This window comes from Rhinopithecus roxellana, chromosome 21 (assembly GCF_007565055.1).
Source record: "Rhinopithecus roxellana isolate Shanxi Qingling chromosome 21, ASM756505v1, whole genome shotgun sequence".
NCBI lineage: Eukaryota > Metazoa > Chordata > Mammalia > Primates > Cercopithecidae > Rhinopithecus > Rhinopithecus roxellana.
Genome location: NC_044569.1, coordinates 3,079,410 through 3,097,283, shown reverse-complemented (window position 1 = coordinate 3,097,283; position 17,874 = coordinate 3,079,410). Strand labels below are relative to the sequence as shown.

At 40.8% G+C, this 17,874-nt stretch overlaps 1 protein-coding gene across 1 annotated transcript in view; it reads right to left on the bottom strand.

Annotated features, from left to right (window-relative positions):
- The window catches only part of TTC39C (tetratricopeptide repeat domain 39C), a 120,811-nt gene that overhangs the window by 53,995 nt on the left and 48,942 nt on the right, over positions 1–17,874 (bottom strand). The window contains exons 2-4 of the mRNA XM_010383223.2: positions 16,322–16,370; positions 14,352–14,480; positions 10,924–11,038 (exon numbers count right to left, since the gene is read on the bottom strand). Of these exons, the coding sequence (XP_010381525.1) occupies positions 10,924–11,038; positions 14,352–14,480; positions 16,322–16,370 (293 nt within the window). The remainder of the gene's footprint in view (positions 1–10,923; positions 11,039–14,351; positions 14,481–16,321; positions 16,371–17,874) is intronic.

Sequence of the window (17,874 nt, the reverse complement as noted above, 5' to 3'; positions counted from 1 at the left end):
AAATGCAAAATTTAGCCAGGCGTGGTAGTGCACACCTGTATTCCCAGCTACCTGGGAGGCTGAGGTGGGAGGATTCCCTGAGCCCTAGAGGTCAAGGCTGCAGTGAGCCACAATTGTGCCACACCACACCAGCCTGGGCAACAGAGTGAGATCCTGTCTCAAAAAAAAAAAAAGAAAGAAAAAAATGTATACCCAAGCACCAAGCATTGCGTCTTGCCAAAAATAGAATAAAATAAAACAAAATAAAACAAAATAAAACAAGCAGGCAATAAAGATTAATATTTACTGGGTAAACAAATAGTTCCAGTTTATTATCAAAAAAGTCATTCATGTTAAGTGCAAAATGTAAAGACCTCCAAATTCACGTATATCTGAGGCCTACTGTGTGGCTTAACCACACCTTATCAGAATGGGTTTATTTGGTTTATGAAATTGGGGTTTATCCACTGCCCCAACCACAGTGAAGCAGCAATAAAAAAGTTACTGAACAGCAGAAGGTATAAATCTCTTATCTTTAAACCTCCCTCCCCCACTGGCCCCTGTCAGGACCCTGCTCCTAGGAATATTTTTACCTTCAGATGAGTAGGAAGGGTTGCGGGAGGTCAACTTACATGGGACTATCTGAGTGTATCATCATCACATTTTTGAGGAAAGGATTTTTCTGTAGGGAATTTTCTGTGAAACATAGTTCTCTCATAACTATGAGAGAGCTTATCCACTTGGCAATGTTACTAATATGATACCAACTCTGACCCTGATGCACAAATGGACAACATGAACTGTCAGACTTTCAGGCCCTTCAGAACAGTAGGAAAAGAGGTTTTCAGAAAGGCATTTCTAAATTTCAGAAAATATATGCAATAAAATAAAATCTGATTTACAAACACCCAATCCCGGAATTGAGAGTGATCTAAGAATAAGAATAGATGTGTGGAAAAGAGCTGATGCAGCCGGCCTGACTGCTATCCTTCAACAGAACTGCTAACAAGGTTGGCCCTTGGATGGAATGGGAGCTTGGATTCTGGGAAAGTTCTTACCATTTCCAAGACTGATAAGAGTGGCTCACTGTGTGCACCTAAACTGTCTGCACAAATAATATGATATACATTGAACACTGATTTTTCTTCTGGGAGTCTGGAATTTGTGTGCAAGGTAGGGGTGCCTACATGATCAACCCCAATAAAAACTCTGGCACTAAGTCTAATGAGATTCCCTGGTTGGTGACATTTCATTTGTGTTGTCATAACTCGTTGCTGGGGCAAATTAGCACACCCTGTGTGCCTCCCCAGAGAGCAAAGCCTTGGAAGCTTGTGCCTGGTCTCCTCTGGACTCCGCTGCCCCATGTGCTTTTTCCCTTTGCTGATTTTCCTTTGTATCTAAGGAACACAGACAGACTACAAAACATAATCTAAGTCCTCCAAATATCTACAATAAAATTAGGAAAGAAAACCAATACAAATGACAAAATGAGCATGCAACATAATTTTGCTGTAAGAAGTCACAGCTGAGAATATGACTGTAAGATGAGTCTTGCATGGAAGTCATCAAACCTGGGGGTGGTCTGGGGGTCTCCCAATCCATGGTGTTAAGCTATTATTTTACTTAAATGCATCAACTTTCTGACAAATGGTGAACGTATAACCCATGGGATCACATTTAAAAACAACTATCCTACAACTTCTGGGTGATTAATGTCCTGTAGTCTACCTCCACTAAAAAGAATGCTATAGGATAGAATGAACAAGTAAAACAAATTAATCTACAAAGTATTTTTAGTAACTTTAAAATAATAAAAGTAATACATTTGAAATAATTTCTCTTCATTCGTTCTACTTAAGAATATTTGCTGTACAAACACATTTCAAGCACTGTTCTGGGTGAATCGAAGTGAACTAAGACAGAGATCCTTCCTTTAAGAGGCTCAATGACGTTTTCCCCTCCTAAATGGAAGCACTGTGGGAAAAGAAAGCCTGGAGAAAACCCCGAAGCTTCTTTTATACTGACAAAGTGGATTTTTAAGTGTCTGGATTGATCCAGCATGCCCAGAAAGAAGAAAGATCATGCTCAGTTACAATCCAAAAAGCCAAAGATTTAACAGAAAAGCAGAAAAAAAAAAAAAAAAGGAAACTAGAATGCATATTATTGAGAACACAGAGGCAACTGGAATCTAATTCAAAACAAATAATCACGGGCTGCATATTTTAAACAAATCTGTAAAACCCGAAAAATATTGACTGGCTACTGTTTATATTATGTGCCTGGCACCGTGCTTGCCATCTGAGGAACAGCAAAGAACTATAAAACAATGTCCAATCCTGCCTAATGCCCACAATAAAATTAGAAAAGAAAATAAACACAAAGCAAAAAATAAGCATGCAACTTAACATATATATTTAAATGCTCTACTGGGTCATATATAGAAAGAATGAAAACACATAATGCTGAGATGATGAGTGAATTGTTCTTTTTTATCTCCTTTTTTGTCATTAGTTTTCCATGTAGTAAACACATAAATAAATTAGAGAGTACAAAATAGTTACTGCAGGATTTTGGAAGAGCACTTTACTCCTACCCATTCTTCACCGGAAATTTGGAGGGGTAAAATTAACTCCATTTTATCCTGTATTTTCCAGGCTTCCTCAGCTTTATTAAGGGAAGTGAAGCTTGCACTAAGGGAAAGGGAATGCCCCAGGGGTAAGCAGCAGGAATGCCAGTAGGAAGCAGCAGATGGGCGAGCGGCTTGGAGGCAGAGTGAAGCAGGGGACACACCAGGACAAAAGGGTACAAGCCCAACAGAAGAGTGAACACCTGCTCCCAGAGAAACGGCATCTCTCAATGTGACGTCGAAGGGACCAGGATTACAGACATGAATGCTAACAATTCTGACCTCAGGTGAGGAACTATAGAAATGGATGGTAGAATGGAAACAAATGTTAAGAATCCATCCACCCCTGAGTGCGTGGAACTAAATCAATCAAACGTTCACAGAAACTTCCACGGTGAAAACCCCACTCCTCTAGAATAAGGATATAATGAGTTCAATCTGTCTTTAATTTTGTGCCTAAGATAGGTGCCAATGTCTGAAAGCATATGTTAAAGTCTATGGTAACAAGCTGTAAGGTCCTTAATTTGAGCCAAGGAAACGGAACCCAACGTTTTCAGCTGAGTCAAAGATGATAAACTGAAGTATGTCAAAACAAACTTAATGCCCATGTTGAGAGAGGCTTTGCTTTTACTACATTCTACGTCCAACTTGGCATTGAAACAGGTTCTCGGGACTTGCCCTACTCTCCATCCCACACTCTGTAAAGCAAAAATTCCAGCCACAGCCAGGCCAAGCAGGAGGAGGCAGAGGCTGGCGGAGGATGTGGCAGAGAGAACAGCACACTCTGCACCGTGGTTCCTACAGGAGCCGCTCCAGCAGCTCCACACAAGGACACAGCTGCTGAGTGCATGTCTTCCCAACAAGCAGAGAACACGCTATTTAAGAGCCGTACACCCTGCACAGCCTTTCATCTGGCTGCTCTGAAAGGTCAAGTATAAATCATTCAGCTGTCGTTATCTCTGTGTCTGTGGAAGGAGGTGGAGACAGCAGAAAACCACAGACCCGGCCAGGCACAGTGGCTCATCCCTGTAATGCCAGCACTTTGGGAGGATGAAGCGGGTGGACCACTTGAGGTCAGGAGTTCAAAACCAGCCTGGCCAACATGGTGAAACTCTGTCTCTACTAAAAAACACAAAAAAATTAGCCAGGCATGGTGGCAGGTGCCTGTAGTTCCAGCTACTTGGGAGGCTGAGGCAGGAGAATAGCATAAACCCAGGAGGTGGAGGTTGTAGTGACCCAAGATTGTGCCACTGCACTCTAGCCTGGGCAACAGACAATTTGTCCCACCTTATGAGGACCAGGCAACAACTAGCTGAGAGACAGAGGAGGCAAGAGGAAACCCTGCCCCATACGGGGGTAGAAGCCTTCCCTGGCAAAGGGCAAGAGCTGCTTGCAAAATGGGAGTATCAAGTTACACTAAATTGATCTTGGATAAATTTTGTAATTTTTCATGGGGACTGTATCTGGTGCAGGCATCTACTAAAGCCTGTCTGTTCAACTGTCCTGGAACGAGGCTGGTTAACCCATGATGGCAGGTAATTCAGGCTTGCCTCTCTTGTGACCCAAATAATAGACCTTTTTTTTTTTTTTTTTTTTTTTTTTTGAGACAAGGTCTCAGTTGGATTTCCCAGGCTACAGTGCAGTGGCACTATCTCACCTTACTGCAGCCTTGACCTCCCAAGTTCAGGTGATTCTTCCACCTCAGCCTCCCGAGTAGCTGGGACTACAGGCACACGCCACCAAGCCTAGCCACCATCTCTTCAGTAGAGATGGGGTTTTGCCATTGTTGCCCAGGCTGGTCTCAAACTCCTAGACTCAAACAATCCACTCACTTCGGCCTTCCAAAGTGCTAGAAGCCACCGTGCACAGGTGTGAGCCACTGTGCCTGGCCCAAGACTTTGAAGGAAAAGACGATGTAGTTTTCACCAGTCAGTCCACTGCCTCGTTATCTTTAACCTTCACCAACAGACCTTTTTTTTATAAAAAAATTATACTTTAAGTTCTAGGGTGCATGTGCACAACGTGCAGGTTTGTTACATATGTATACATGTGCCACGTTGGTGTGCTGCATCCATTAACTCATCATTTACATCAGGTATTTCTCCTAATGCTATCCCTCCCCCCTCCCCCCATTCCACAACAGGACCCAGTGTGTGATATTCCCCATCCTGTGTCCAAGGGTTCTCATTGTTCAATTCCCACCTGTGAGAACATGCGGTGTTCAGTTTTCTGTCCTTGCAACAGTTTGCTTAGAATGATGGTTTCCAGCTTCATCCATGTCCCTACAAAGGACATGAACTCATCCCTTTTTATGGCTGCATAGTATTCCATGGTATAAATGTGCCACATATTCTTAATCCAATCTATCACTGATGGCCATTTGGGTTGGTTCCAAGTCTTTGCTATTGTGAATAGTGCTGCAATAAACATATGTGTGCATGTGTCTTTATAGCAGCATGATTTATAATCCTTTGGGTTTATAATCCCATACTCAGTAATGGGATCGCTGGGTCAAATGGTATTTCTAGTTCTAGATCCTTGAGGAATCGCCACACTGTCTTCCACAATGGTTGAACTAGTTTACACTCCTACTAATAGTGTAAAAGTGTTCCTATTTCTCCACATCCTCTCCAGTACCTGTTGTTTCCTGACTTTTTAATGATCGCCATTCTAACTGGTGTGAGATGATATCTCACTGTGGTTTTGATCTGCATTTCTCTGCTGGCCTGTGATGATGAGCATTTTTTCATATGTCACCAACAGACTTCCAACAGGCTCACTTCTCCAATCCCAATATCTTCCTGAATGGCATTACCTTTCCTCCATTTCCTCCCTTTAATTTTGCCTGAGGTTGCAAATTTTTGAATTTTTGCAATCAGATCTTGGCAATGGCCTTGAACAGTAGGATATAAATAACTCCCACATGCTTAGCATTCCAATAACGGAACACTAGGCATAAATGGATTTTAATATCTACCCACCATGTTCTAGGCAAAAACATCCTACCAGGTTCTAAGGACACAGAGAAGGAAACGGACCTTCATTCTTTATAACCCTCCTCAGGGATAAGGGATCCTTGATCTTCCCAAAGATTCAGAATCGCTCCCTATTCAACCTCTATGACTAACTTATGTGCCTATGACTGAAGTATCCTCCTGAATTAGAATTTATTTGCTTACTTATTTTTTCCTACTGCCAAACCATGAGTTCCCCCAGGGCATGAGGTGCATCTCATCCATCTCTAGACTACTAGCACCTATCATCTCACAGCATATGGGCACATAGGAAATGCTCAACATATGTGGAGAGGAGGTAAAACAGCAGGTAGATTGCACAGTCCCTGCCCTCAAGGAGCATGTAGCCTAATGCTTTAGGCAGACATGTAAATATATATGAGTATTGCTATGCGATACATGCGGTAAATGGTGATGTACAGGATATAAGTAATAGCACAAGAAAGGCCAGATTGGCTGGGCATGGTGGCTCACACCTGTAATCCCCACACTTTGGGAGGACAGGATGGAAGGATCGCTTGAGCCCAGGAATTCAAGACCTACGTGGGCAGCATAGTGAGACCCCTATTTCTACAAAAACATTTTTAAAAATTAGCCAGGTGTGGTGGTACGTGCCTGTAGTCCCAGCTACTCAAGAGGCTGAGGCAAGAGGATCACTTGAACCCAGGAGCTCAAGGCTGCAGTGAGCTATGATCTCCAGCCTAGGTGACAGAGCGAGACCTTGCCTCTTAAAAAAAGAACCAGGATTGACATGAGGAGGGAATGCTGTACAAAGGAAGAAGGCCTGGGCTGTACTTGATTAAGCATAAGAGAAAGATAAAGGGGGTAGGGGTGTTCCACACTGACAGGGTAAGGTGAATAAAAGCTCAAGGCAGCAGGGGATATTCAGGGAAGTGTGAGAACCTCGGCTCAGCTAGATGAGGTAGTGGAAGGGCATGGGGCTGAGAAAGAGTATTATATGCTCTGCACAAAAGAAATTCAGACCTTGCCTTGCAGGTGAGGCAGGCCAGCTAAGTGTTTAAAGCATGGGTTTACGCAGTTCTGGAAAGATGCTTTGGCAGCAACAGAGAGTGTGGCCCAGAGGGGAGCAAGAGGCAGTGTGGCTACTATTCTAGCCCAGGGCACAGGGAGCATCTGAGGGAGAAGGCCCCAAGAAACCCAGGTTTCTGGGTCACTTGGAAGGTGGTAGCACAAGCAGCCAAACTAAGATGGGAGCGCATGGACAGCACCAGGATTTCAGTTAGGAAATGAGAAAACCATGGTTCAGGCCCTGGTTCTGTTATCACCAACAAGCTGCATAAATCATTCAACCATATCTGTCTCACCTGTCAAAGAAGGAAAACAATCTCATCTAAGGAAAACTGGAGTATATATGTTGCCAAGAATACAAAGGTGAGAAAGACATGGGCCCTCTCTTCAAATCCAAAAGGAAATAAAGGAAACTTAAAATAAAACAAGGTGGCAAGTGCCATAAAATATGTTTTAAAAATAATTTCTTCTTATCACAAAAGTAATATATTCTTGCTGCAATAAAAGACCCTTGGATAATAGAGTGAATTTAAAAGATATAAAAGAGTATGGGAAATTAAAGAGATGATGGAGTAATTCATTATAAGGAAGTTTAAACGAGATAAACACAAGCTCTTTTTTTTTTTTTTTTTTTTTTTTTGAGACGCAGTCTCGCTCTGTCACCCAGGCTGGAGTGCAGTGGCCGGATCTCAGCTCACTGCAAGCTCCGCCTCCCGGGTTCACGCCATTCTCCTGCTTCAGCCTCCCGAGTAGCTGGGACTACAGGCGCCGCCACCTCGCCTGGCTAGTTTTTTGTATTTTTAGTAGAGACGAGGTTTCACCGTGTTAGCCAGGATGGTCTCGATCTCCTGACCTCCTGATCCGCCCGTTTCGACCTCCCAAAGTGCTGGGATTACAGGCTTGAGCCACCGCGCCCGGCCAAACACAAGCTCTTTTAAACGTAAGAAGCACTGACTGAGCATGGTGGCTCACGCCTGCAATCCCAGCACTTTGGGAGGCCAAGGTGGGTGGATCACTTAAGAGCAGGAGTTCGAGACCAGCCTGGCAATATGGTGAAACCCTGTCTCTACTAAAAATACAAAAAATTAGCCAGGAGTGGTGGCATGCACCTGTAATCCTAGCTACTTGGGAGGCTGAGGTACAAGAATTGCTTGAACTTGGGAGGCAGAGGATGTGCAGTGAGCCGAGATTGTGCCACTGCACTCCAGCCTGCATGACAGAGCGAGAAGCTGTCTTTTTTTTTTTAAAAAAAAGCATGAACCATTAAAAAGTTCACATTGGCTCATCTCTACCAGAGCTCTGGCCTGTGTGTGTGCCCCTGGCCCCTCAGTGCTGCCCTGCTCCAGGGGTGGGGAGGGCCACCCATAACAAACATCTCCAGCAAGGAGCTTTGTGAGTTCTTTTTTTTCCCCCAAGAAAATTATCCATGTAAAATGTTTTCTAAGAAATGTGGATCCCAACAATGAAGTAAACAAATTATTTGTAGCTTAATAACCCACTGGGTGTCTGAAAGGCAAACAGAGCACACTGTTGGTTGTCTTTGTTTGAAACAAATACTGAGCTATTCACAGAGCAATAACCACTACATAAGTTTATGACAACCCGAGGCTTTCATGCCTATGAGAATTTCACTTCAACGTCAATATCATATTCAATAAATCATAGGACTTCAGGAAGACCCAAGAATGCTGTCAAATACTATGATAAATAGGATTAAGTAACAATAATATCAAACTATTAGAACAGGCAAAGGCTGTGAAGATAATTTGTGAAAGAAATACAGTTTATGGATAAAATACAAAAGCACGTTCAACCTCACTAATACCCCCCAAAAATGCACACCAATCTAAATGTCCATGAGGAATTGATTAAATGCATTAGGGCATATTCATATGACAAACTAACTCACTATTATTTAAAATTATGTTCTGAAACTGAGTCATAGGGAAAATATCCAAAGTATAATTGAAAAAGAGAAAATAAGATATAAAATACTATAGATTCAATTTTGTAAAAAAGATAAAGAAATATAAAGCAGATTATTATTCATAAAAAGAGATTTTCTCTAAGTGTTGAAATTGGAGATGATGACTTGCTTTCTATCTTTCCAAAATTTTCCATACTAATATTTAGTAATTTTACAATCATAATAATCTTAAATATAAATACTATTATCTGATAATTCTCAGCTTCATGAGGGCAGGGACTAGGTCTGTGTTTGCTTATCTAAGTGCTTAGCACACAGCACGCGCTCTATAATTATTTGTTGAATGGATCAATGATTGAACAAATGAAAGACAGATATACTCATTTAAAAAGCTCTGGCTGGACGCGGCAGCTCATTCCTGTAATCCCAGCACTTTGGGAGGCCGAGGCGGGCAGATCACGAGGTCAGAGTTCAAGACCAGGCTGACCAACATAGTGAAACCCCATCTCTACTGAAAATACAAAAAATTAGCCGGGTGTGGTGGCAGGCACCTGTAATCCCAGCTACTCCAGAGGCTGAGGCAGGAGAATTGCTTGAACCTGGGAGGCAGAGGTTGCAGTGAACCGAGATCGTGCCACTGCACTCCAGCCCAGGCAACAGTGCGAGACTCCATTTCAAAAAAAAAAAAGTTCTGATACACTCTCACACTTTTATTACATTTGCTTTATCCTCCTCTCTCAACAGGTATTTTCTTTTCTTTCCTTTTCTTTTTTTTTTTAAGTCTTGCTCTGTCACCCAGGCTGGAGCGCAGTGGAGTAATCTCAAGTCACTGCAACCCCCACCATGTTCAAGTGATTCTCCTGCCTCAGCCTCCCAAGTAGCTGGGATTACAGGTGCCTGCCACCACACCCAGCCAATTTTTGTATTTTATTGGAGATGGGGTTTCACCATGTTGGCCAGGCTGGTCTCGAACTCCTGATTTGAGTGATCCGCCTGCCTCAGCCTCCTAATGTACTGGGATTACAGGTGTAAGCCAAGGCACCTGGCCAGATATTTTCTTAATGGTTAAAATTAGCTCCTTATGAGAGTCTTTGAGTGTCAGGAAAAGGGAGTACAAAATCACAGAGCTCTTGTCTTGACCAGTGAGGTCCAGATAAGCTCCGGTACTCTTTTGTATCTGAGTCAGCAGTGCACTCCAAATGGGGGATTTGACATTACTGCATTATAGAAAATTCACATGAGCTATGAGTTCTTGACCATATAAGTAAGGTATTATTAGAAGAGTCCTGAGAAGATGGTTAAGGAGAAAAAGACTTATTTAACCAAAGCAAACAGTGAATGTACATCATAGAACATATTTTAAAAGAAAGATCAATATTTAGAAGTCCAAATTTCAGAGGTCAAAATAAAAGTTAAATTCCACTTTTGACTTCAGCCAAATAGAAGCAAAGCATCCCTGGTACGAGACAGAGACAAAGACGGAAACAGCAAGAGAAATAAGAAAAAGGGGGGAAAACTGGCTTCTGATAGGCTAGAAAGAAAAGAGTATGTTATAATTTAAAAGAAATATATCCTTCATTTAAGGTTTAGGAGAAAATATCTTTCTGACAGTAAATTTGAACTGATTTCCTTTTAGAATTTTCGGTTTTTTCAAGTAAATTCTATCTACCAAAATGGCAAGTTTCTGCTGTCAATATCAGAGACCACCATAACCACAAAATTAAAATAATTAGGTCCATTTTAGACTCAGTCATAGGACAAGCTTTAGGGGCTCACTTGAATCTATTTCACTCAACAAATTAAAGCTAACCCTAGAAAACGTTTGTCTTGGACAGACTCATTAAGAAATTAGTTTATATCCCTCACTAAAGTTTGTTAAAATGCAGGTAATTCCACTATATTAGCAAATCTTTAACGATCTTTAATCGTTTAATGATCTCCTAATATACGTGAAACCATTGAAGGCACTCAGGCCTTACTAACAACTTCCTGAAAACCGTAAATTTAAGCCAGTTACATTTCACTTTAAAGGTTATGATCACAACCTGATTCCCACAAAGAAAAAGTATTATACATCTACATACATATAAAAGGCACTAGCAATTGCTGTAAGTATGACAGAATTCCCTTGAGACAAGAGGATGAGACAGACTCTGGCACAAAAACTGCTCCACTAAACACACATTGAACACTTGTGGTTTCAATTTCCCCAGTAATAAATCAGTATCATGCTCCAAAGAGGCACCACGTTTTCAAAGACTGAAGCACAAGGCATTTTTTAAAAAGCGTATTACTAATTGTGTGCACTGAATAGTGAAAATCATTAAAAAAAAAAAGCTTCAGCATACCTGACAATTCTTGTTTTACAAATGAAAGCACAGCCAGGTAAACCTGACAGTCAGCTATGATTATCTGCCTCTGAAGCCGATCAACCATAGAGGGGGCGGATTTTCGGACATCAACCTGTTTGGCAGAAAGAAAGTCCACACTGATAAATCATACACAACAACGTTAGTCCCCCCAAACAGTATTAGGTTATTGTACAAAATAATTTTACATAGGAATTGTGAGACCTGGCACTCAAAGCCAAGAACAAATTTATCCTATGAGCCTGGACGCTCCAAATTCCTGTTAGTCTAACTTTGTTTTGTTTGCTTGAGCCCTGTAACTTAAAGACAAAAATATTCTAAGTGATACAAACTGAATTCATGGGGAATATGAAAAGCAACAAAAATCTTTGGAGTTTCACCTTTTTTAAAAAAAAAAATGTAAAGTCTTTCTTATTCAAAATAAAAATCTTTAAAAGTACAATATATTCCTTAAGTAGATAACCTGAAAAGTCAACTTTGCAGCCACCTGTCTTCAGGTAGGATAACATTAGGGACATTCTTTTCGTGCACGCAACTGAGATGTAAAGATCAGAAACTGACTACATTTCCATTAAGGAGAAAGTATTCCGGAATTAAAAATGAGCTTTGAATAAATCACAAACAGTACTTGAAATATTTCCTATAAATACAAATATGCAAAAAGTCAAGTCACTTTTTATGAAATATTGTCTTTACCATAATGTTTCTAAAATGAAGAACAGAACACTCCAGAATAGAACACTCTGCATTCTTAGTACAAAGTAAACTTGAATAAGTTAAATAGCTTTCATATGCTATCACAATGACAGAAGAAATAACAGGATTTTTGCAAATATGTCAACAGTATACACAGCAGACACACCAGAATGATCTGTTTCCCTTTTTTTCTAGATTTTAGCATAATCCATCGTGGTCACTGTTGTTCCAAATCTAGCCCCAGCACTCACTATTCTATTCACTTGGGAAAATGTCAAGATGCTTCTGTTTCCTCGTTTGTAATAGCATCTATTGTGCAGGATTGTTGGGAGGGCTAATGAGATACTGAATGTGAAAATGCTTTTTAAATTGCAAGGACTCATTACAAATGTTAATTATTAACACAGGTGCCAGACCTGGTACTGGATACTGATGGCAGACATGTAAGCTTTCATTCTACTGAGGAAAACAGACCATATTACTGTGTACTGTGGAAAGCTCTCTGAAGGGTAAAGACAGGGAACTACGGAACCTGTAGGAGACACACTTAACAGGGCAGGGGGCCTCAAGCAAGAGTCCTTGGGGAAAAGGACTCCTAGAAAGAGCTAAAGAGGAGTAGGAACCAGGAAACAAGGGAGGAGAATGTTCCAGGCAGAGGAAACATAAATGCCAAGTCAGCCACATTAAGGAGTCTGTACTTTATTATAATGGCAATGGCTGGTGAGGGGGGCCACTGAAAACCAAGCAAGCAAGAAATTTGCATTTTAGTGACTATATTATGGACAATGAATTAGAGCAGCAGTCCCCAACCTTTTTGGCAGCAGGGACCAGCTGCATGGAAGACAATTTTTCCATGGACTGGGTTAGGGGGTTGGGAGGAGATAAGTTAATGGTTTCAGGATGAAACTGTTCCACCCCAGATCATCAGGCATTAGTTAGATTCTCATAAACAGTGTGCACCCTAGATCCCTTGCATAGACAGTTCATGCTCCTAATGATGCTGTTGATCTGACAGCAGGCAAAGTTCAGGTGGCAACGCTCACTCGCCCTTCAGCTCACCTCCTGCCCTGTGGTCTGGTTCCTAACAGGCCACAGACCAGTACAGGTCCATGGCCCAGAGGTTGGGGACCCCTACATTAAAGAACCGTGAGACTGGAGACAGAAATACCCATGTGTCTTAGACAGGTGGGATAGTGTCTGACCTACAGAGATGGCAGTGAGGATGGAGAGCAGTCAATGAATTCAAGAGATATTTAAGAAAAAGAGTCAACAGCACTTGGTCATTGATTAGACATTTTAAAACATGGGTCTTTATCATAATGTTTCTAAAATGAAGAATAGAACACTCCAGCATAGAACATGCTGCACTCTTAGTACAAAATGAACTTGAATAAAATAAGTTAAATACCTTTATATGCTATCACAATGACAGAAGAAATAACAGGATTTTTGCAAATATGTCAACAGTATACACAGCAGACACACCAGAATGATCTACTTCCCTTTTTCTAGATTTTAGCATAATCCATCGTGGTCATTGTTGTTCCAAATCTAGCCCCAGCACTCACTATTCTATTCACTTGGGAAAATGTCAAGATGCTTCTGTTTCCTCATTTGTAACAACATCTGCTGTGCAGGATGTGTCAGGCTGGAGAGAGAGGAAGCTAGGAAAACTCTGGCCCTCTGGAGCATCAGGAGGTGGGACCCTTGGCCCATCAGTGGCTTTCTCATGGTGGACACCATAAACAAGAGCAAGGTGAAGCAGTGTCCTGTGATGCTTCACAGGCAGGGCACGGGCATGCAGGAGCAGAAGACAGGTGGCTTCTGACAACTATATCCAACAGACTGATCTGTCAGTGATGTATGCAAGACCCTTGGGCACTCCAAGTAACATCAGGGTTAGGAGGATGCCTCTCCATAGCCTAGCACTTTTGTACTGGAATGGTGAGGGGAAAATCAGGAAAACTGGATTCTGATGGTATTATGACTATTTGTAACCAAAGGCTGGTGAGGCCTGGGGAAAATTAGGTAATCAGCTGAATTCCAGAATTATACCAAAATGCAATTCTATTATTCATCAACTGTCATCGTATCCTACTTGAATTACATATAGGAAAACCTCATTAAAACAGCCCTTGCCACACAGCCCATTATGGAAGAAGATGATTCTAAGATATCAAAAGAACATACACTGAATGGCTCTGGAGGACTGAAAGCAGCTTCTGTTTTTGTAAGAGATACATTTTATATGACCAAAAACCGTAAGAAACATTGTGGTTTTGGCCGGGCGCGGTGGCTCAAGCCTGTAATCCCAGCACTTTGGGAGGCTGAGACGGGTGGATCACGAGGTCAGGAGATCGAGACCATCCTGGCTAATATGGTGAAACCCCGTCTCTACTAAAAATACAAAAAACTAGCCGGGCGAGGTGGCGGGCGCCTGTAGTCCCAGCTACTCGGGAGGCTGAGGCAGGAGAATGGCGTGAACCCGGGAGGCGGAGCTTGCAGTGAGCTGAGATCCAGCCACTGCACTCCAGCCTGGGTGACAGAGCGAGACTCCGTCTCAATAAAAAAAAAAAAAAAAAAGAAACATTGTGGTTTTTCAGTCATATTCTAAACACTAAAACCAAGCAAACGGCTTTTGTTCTAAATGAACAAAAGTGATATTCTAAATAAGGAGCACACAGTCCACAACCTAAAGCCGCAGTACTTACATTCTTCTTAATTTTATTCTTGATTGTTTCAATTACTCCAGCCTCTTCACTTTCACACAGTTTTTCTGTGGTTTTTAAGTCATCACATGCCAGCTGCATTTTTTCTTCCTCAAATGTCATCATGGCATTCTTCCAAGAATGAATGAATGAATGAATGAATGAATGAATGAATGAATGAATATCGGAAAATTTAAGCCAATTTATTATAAGAAAACTCCAAATAAAAAAACACTTAAGTTATTTATTGCAAGCAAAAGAATCACAATGTTATGGCATAATCTATTCATTTAAAGAAACTATAATCTCAACATGAAATAAGATTATACCTCTATCACATCATCACGAAAAAAATACGGTAATAAATGTCCTTGCCATTCCTCTTCTACAATTTTTGTTGTTGCGGTTATTAAACATGGTAACAAAAGTTCTCTATAATTTCTGATTGGTCTGCTCAATTCAGTTTTTACAATGGTGTCTAATTCAAAAGTTCATTCTACCCACATATGGATCCCTGGCTCCGCCAAGAATTGCACAGAAATGCTAATGAAACAACAGCTTGTAGGTACTCTTAGAAAATCTTCAGTCTTTCCAGGGACTGCAATTCCAGTAGGTTCACTTACAAGGAATTCATTTTATATTGTCTATGTTTAAAAATTCCATGACAGCTTGTTTCCAGGCACCTGATCCTAGTGGACTTTTTCAGGCCACATTTAACGGGGTAGGGGAAATCTACTGAATCTCTGCTGAACACCTGTGACTTTTACACAGTAGAACTGAGGTTTCTGAGATGAATGGGCTTACAGGGGCAGAGACAGACTTGCTGCGGGATACCTGGTTCTTTGAAGGACCTGATGAACCTATTGTCTCCAGCTCCTCATTTCCTATTAAATTCTACCAGCTCCATCTTGGCCTTTCGGGCTTCCTCAGTATGGCTCTAACCTACTTTTCCATTCTAGCCAAACCTCGGTCCAGGCCTCCCTGCCACACTCTTCTTCCCAACCCTCCTCTCAAGCTGCTGAAATCTCAGCCCTGCTGTGGCCTTGCTTCTCCTCCTCCTCCTCCACCACCAGACTCAGCCAAGACCCTTTGGTTATATCTCATTTGCAGCCCTTATAATCACTTGGGTTCTAATGTTACAACCGCCACCCAGTACCATGTTCCTTAGGGTTGGGAATAATGTATTCTTTCAAACAATAGCCCTTAACATTTTTGTTGCATTAACTGGCAATAAGAGGAAATAAATACCTTGAATAAAAACTTCTCACTGGAAGCTGGCGTGGTACCTGTGGTAGAGCACTGCCAGGCTGTGACACGCCCATTTGCTGACATCTTTCTAAATCTTGGATCTAAATGCTTTCTCTTTTTCAGTCTCTATCATGACTTTTTTCTTCTTGCTGTTACACAATTCTTTAATAGTCTTTTTTAAAAATTACGTGTTTGAAAATAATTTGTGTGATGCTATTACTGTTTCTGGAAAATGGAAGTATCCCATTTTCCACATTGCCCAATGTACTTTAAAACCTAACTGCAACCTACTTCCTCAATTCCCAAATACTCATATTTGGAAATGTAATACTAACTGACAAATTTTAGCTCTGCTCATTTAACTTGTCCTCTAGTCCACATTTACTCAATAATTTTAGAGCAAACCTTTATTACCTAAACCCAGACCATTTTTTCTACCTCGAATGCAATTTTAATTATTGAAGATCTTTCCATTACATTTTTATTCTAAAAAGGCCTTTGGTTAAAATATAATACCCTATAAATAAGACGTAAGCATTTTATTTTTAAAATGAGGGAAGACAGATTATTTCATAGGCATTGGGTAATAGGCAAAAACTTTACTTCAGTTTTAGACTCTAAAAGACTTTCTACAATAGTATATCTATATAACTGGTAGCCACTAACAGACATTACTTTATATAATTGTTTCTTTCATGCCAATAGGTCTTAAGATAACAACTTACCAAAAAACTGACAAAGCTGGCTCCAAAACTCATTAGTGGGCTATGATTTCTGTTAAAAAAAAAAACACACACACACACACACACAATAAAGTTATTTTCATTGTAAAATTTTATTTTAAAAGCATTTGACATATCATGATTACCATATAATCCTCCTAATTGGATAAAAGAAGTTAAGGTCATCAAGCAGATTAAATTACCCTAATAAAGAAGGTAAAGAGGCAAGGTGGTTTACAGCTCTATCTGCCAGGATAGAATTTGCCTCTGATTCTTCAAATTAAGGCAAACAAAAAGTCAAATTAGAATAGACACTGCCTTAGTACACTTTTTAACTGTGGTTGTTAAAGAGTTGACACAATAAATATAAAGATGGTAGAAACAGGCCAGGCGCAGTGGCTCACGCCTGTAATCCCAGCACTTTGGGAGGCTGAGGCAGGCGGATTACCTGAGGTCAGGAGTTGGAGACCGGCCTAGCCAACATGGCAAAACCCCATCTCTACTAAAAATACAAAAGTTAGCAGCAAATGGTGGCGGGTGTCTATAATCCCAGCTACTCGGGAGCCCGAGGGAGGGAGAATTGTGTGAACCCGGGAGGTGGAGGTTGCACTGAGCCAAGATAGCGCCATTGCACTCCAGGCTGGGAGAATGTTCCAGGCAGAGGAAACATAAATGCCAAGTCAGCCATATTAAGAGTGAGACTCTGTCTCAAAAAAAAAAAAGATAGAAACAATCTGACAACTACAAAAACATGGCCAAAGAAAGACAGTTATTATTCATTTTTAAAATAATCTTCTACCGTTACCAGTTAGATCATTTTTAAAATGCACAACTTGTTACAAATGTTCAACACAGAAAATCAATATAGTTTCTAGAGTAGATCAAAGGGTCTCTTCACTGAGTCAGACTTCACAAACTCACTCATTAATCCGAGAACCTCAGGAATGCCTCCCTAAGAGTCAGCCATTCCCTCCTTGTAATCATCTGATTTTGTTGTAAGCCAAAAATGAAAGCAAATCAATACCAATTTAAAGAATAAAAGAATATAAATTTTCTGTTTCCAAATCCAAAATAGTACAAAATCCAGATCTCTATAAATTGCACTAAAAGGAAAAGCTAGTTGTAATTACCTTCTTAAATAAAAATCATTTTATTGATTTTTTATTATGCAAATACTATATGGTCACTACAAAAAGGCATGAAACAACGTATTCAATATCTGACTATAAATACAGAATATATGCAAAGTGAGAGTATGTGTGTGTCTATGGGAAAGAGAAGGTGCACACTTACATGTGTCTGAATGTGTGTGTATACACACACATATGCCTAATGGACACCTTGTACATACATTTTTGCAGGCAAGGCCAGATATATTCTTGGGATAAAATGCTAGAGGTAGCATTACTGAGTTAAAGGGTACACACATTCATTTTTCTCCTGGTGCACTGTGTGTGTGTTAGAGAAAGACAGTGTATGTGACATCCTGGACTCTATTTAACATTAAGCTTCTGCTACCATTTTCTTTTTCATCTACTCAGTACCTACCTAAATTC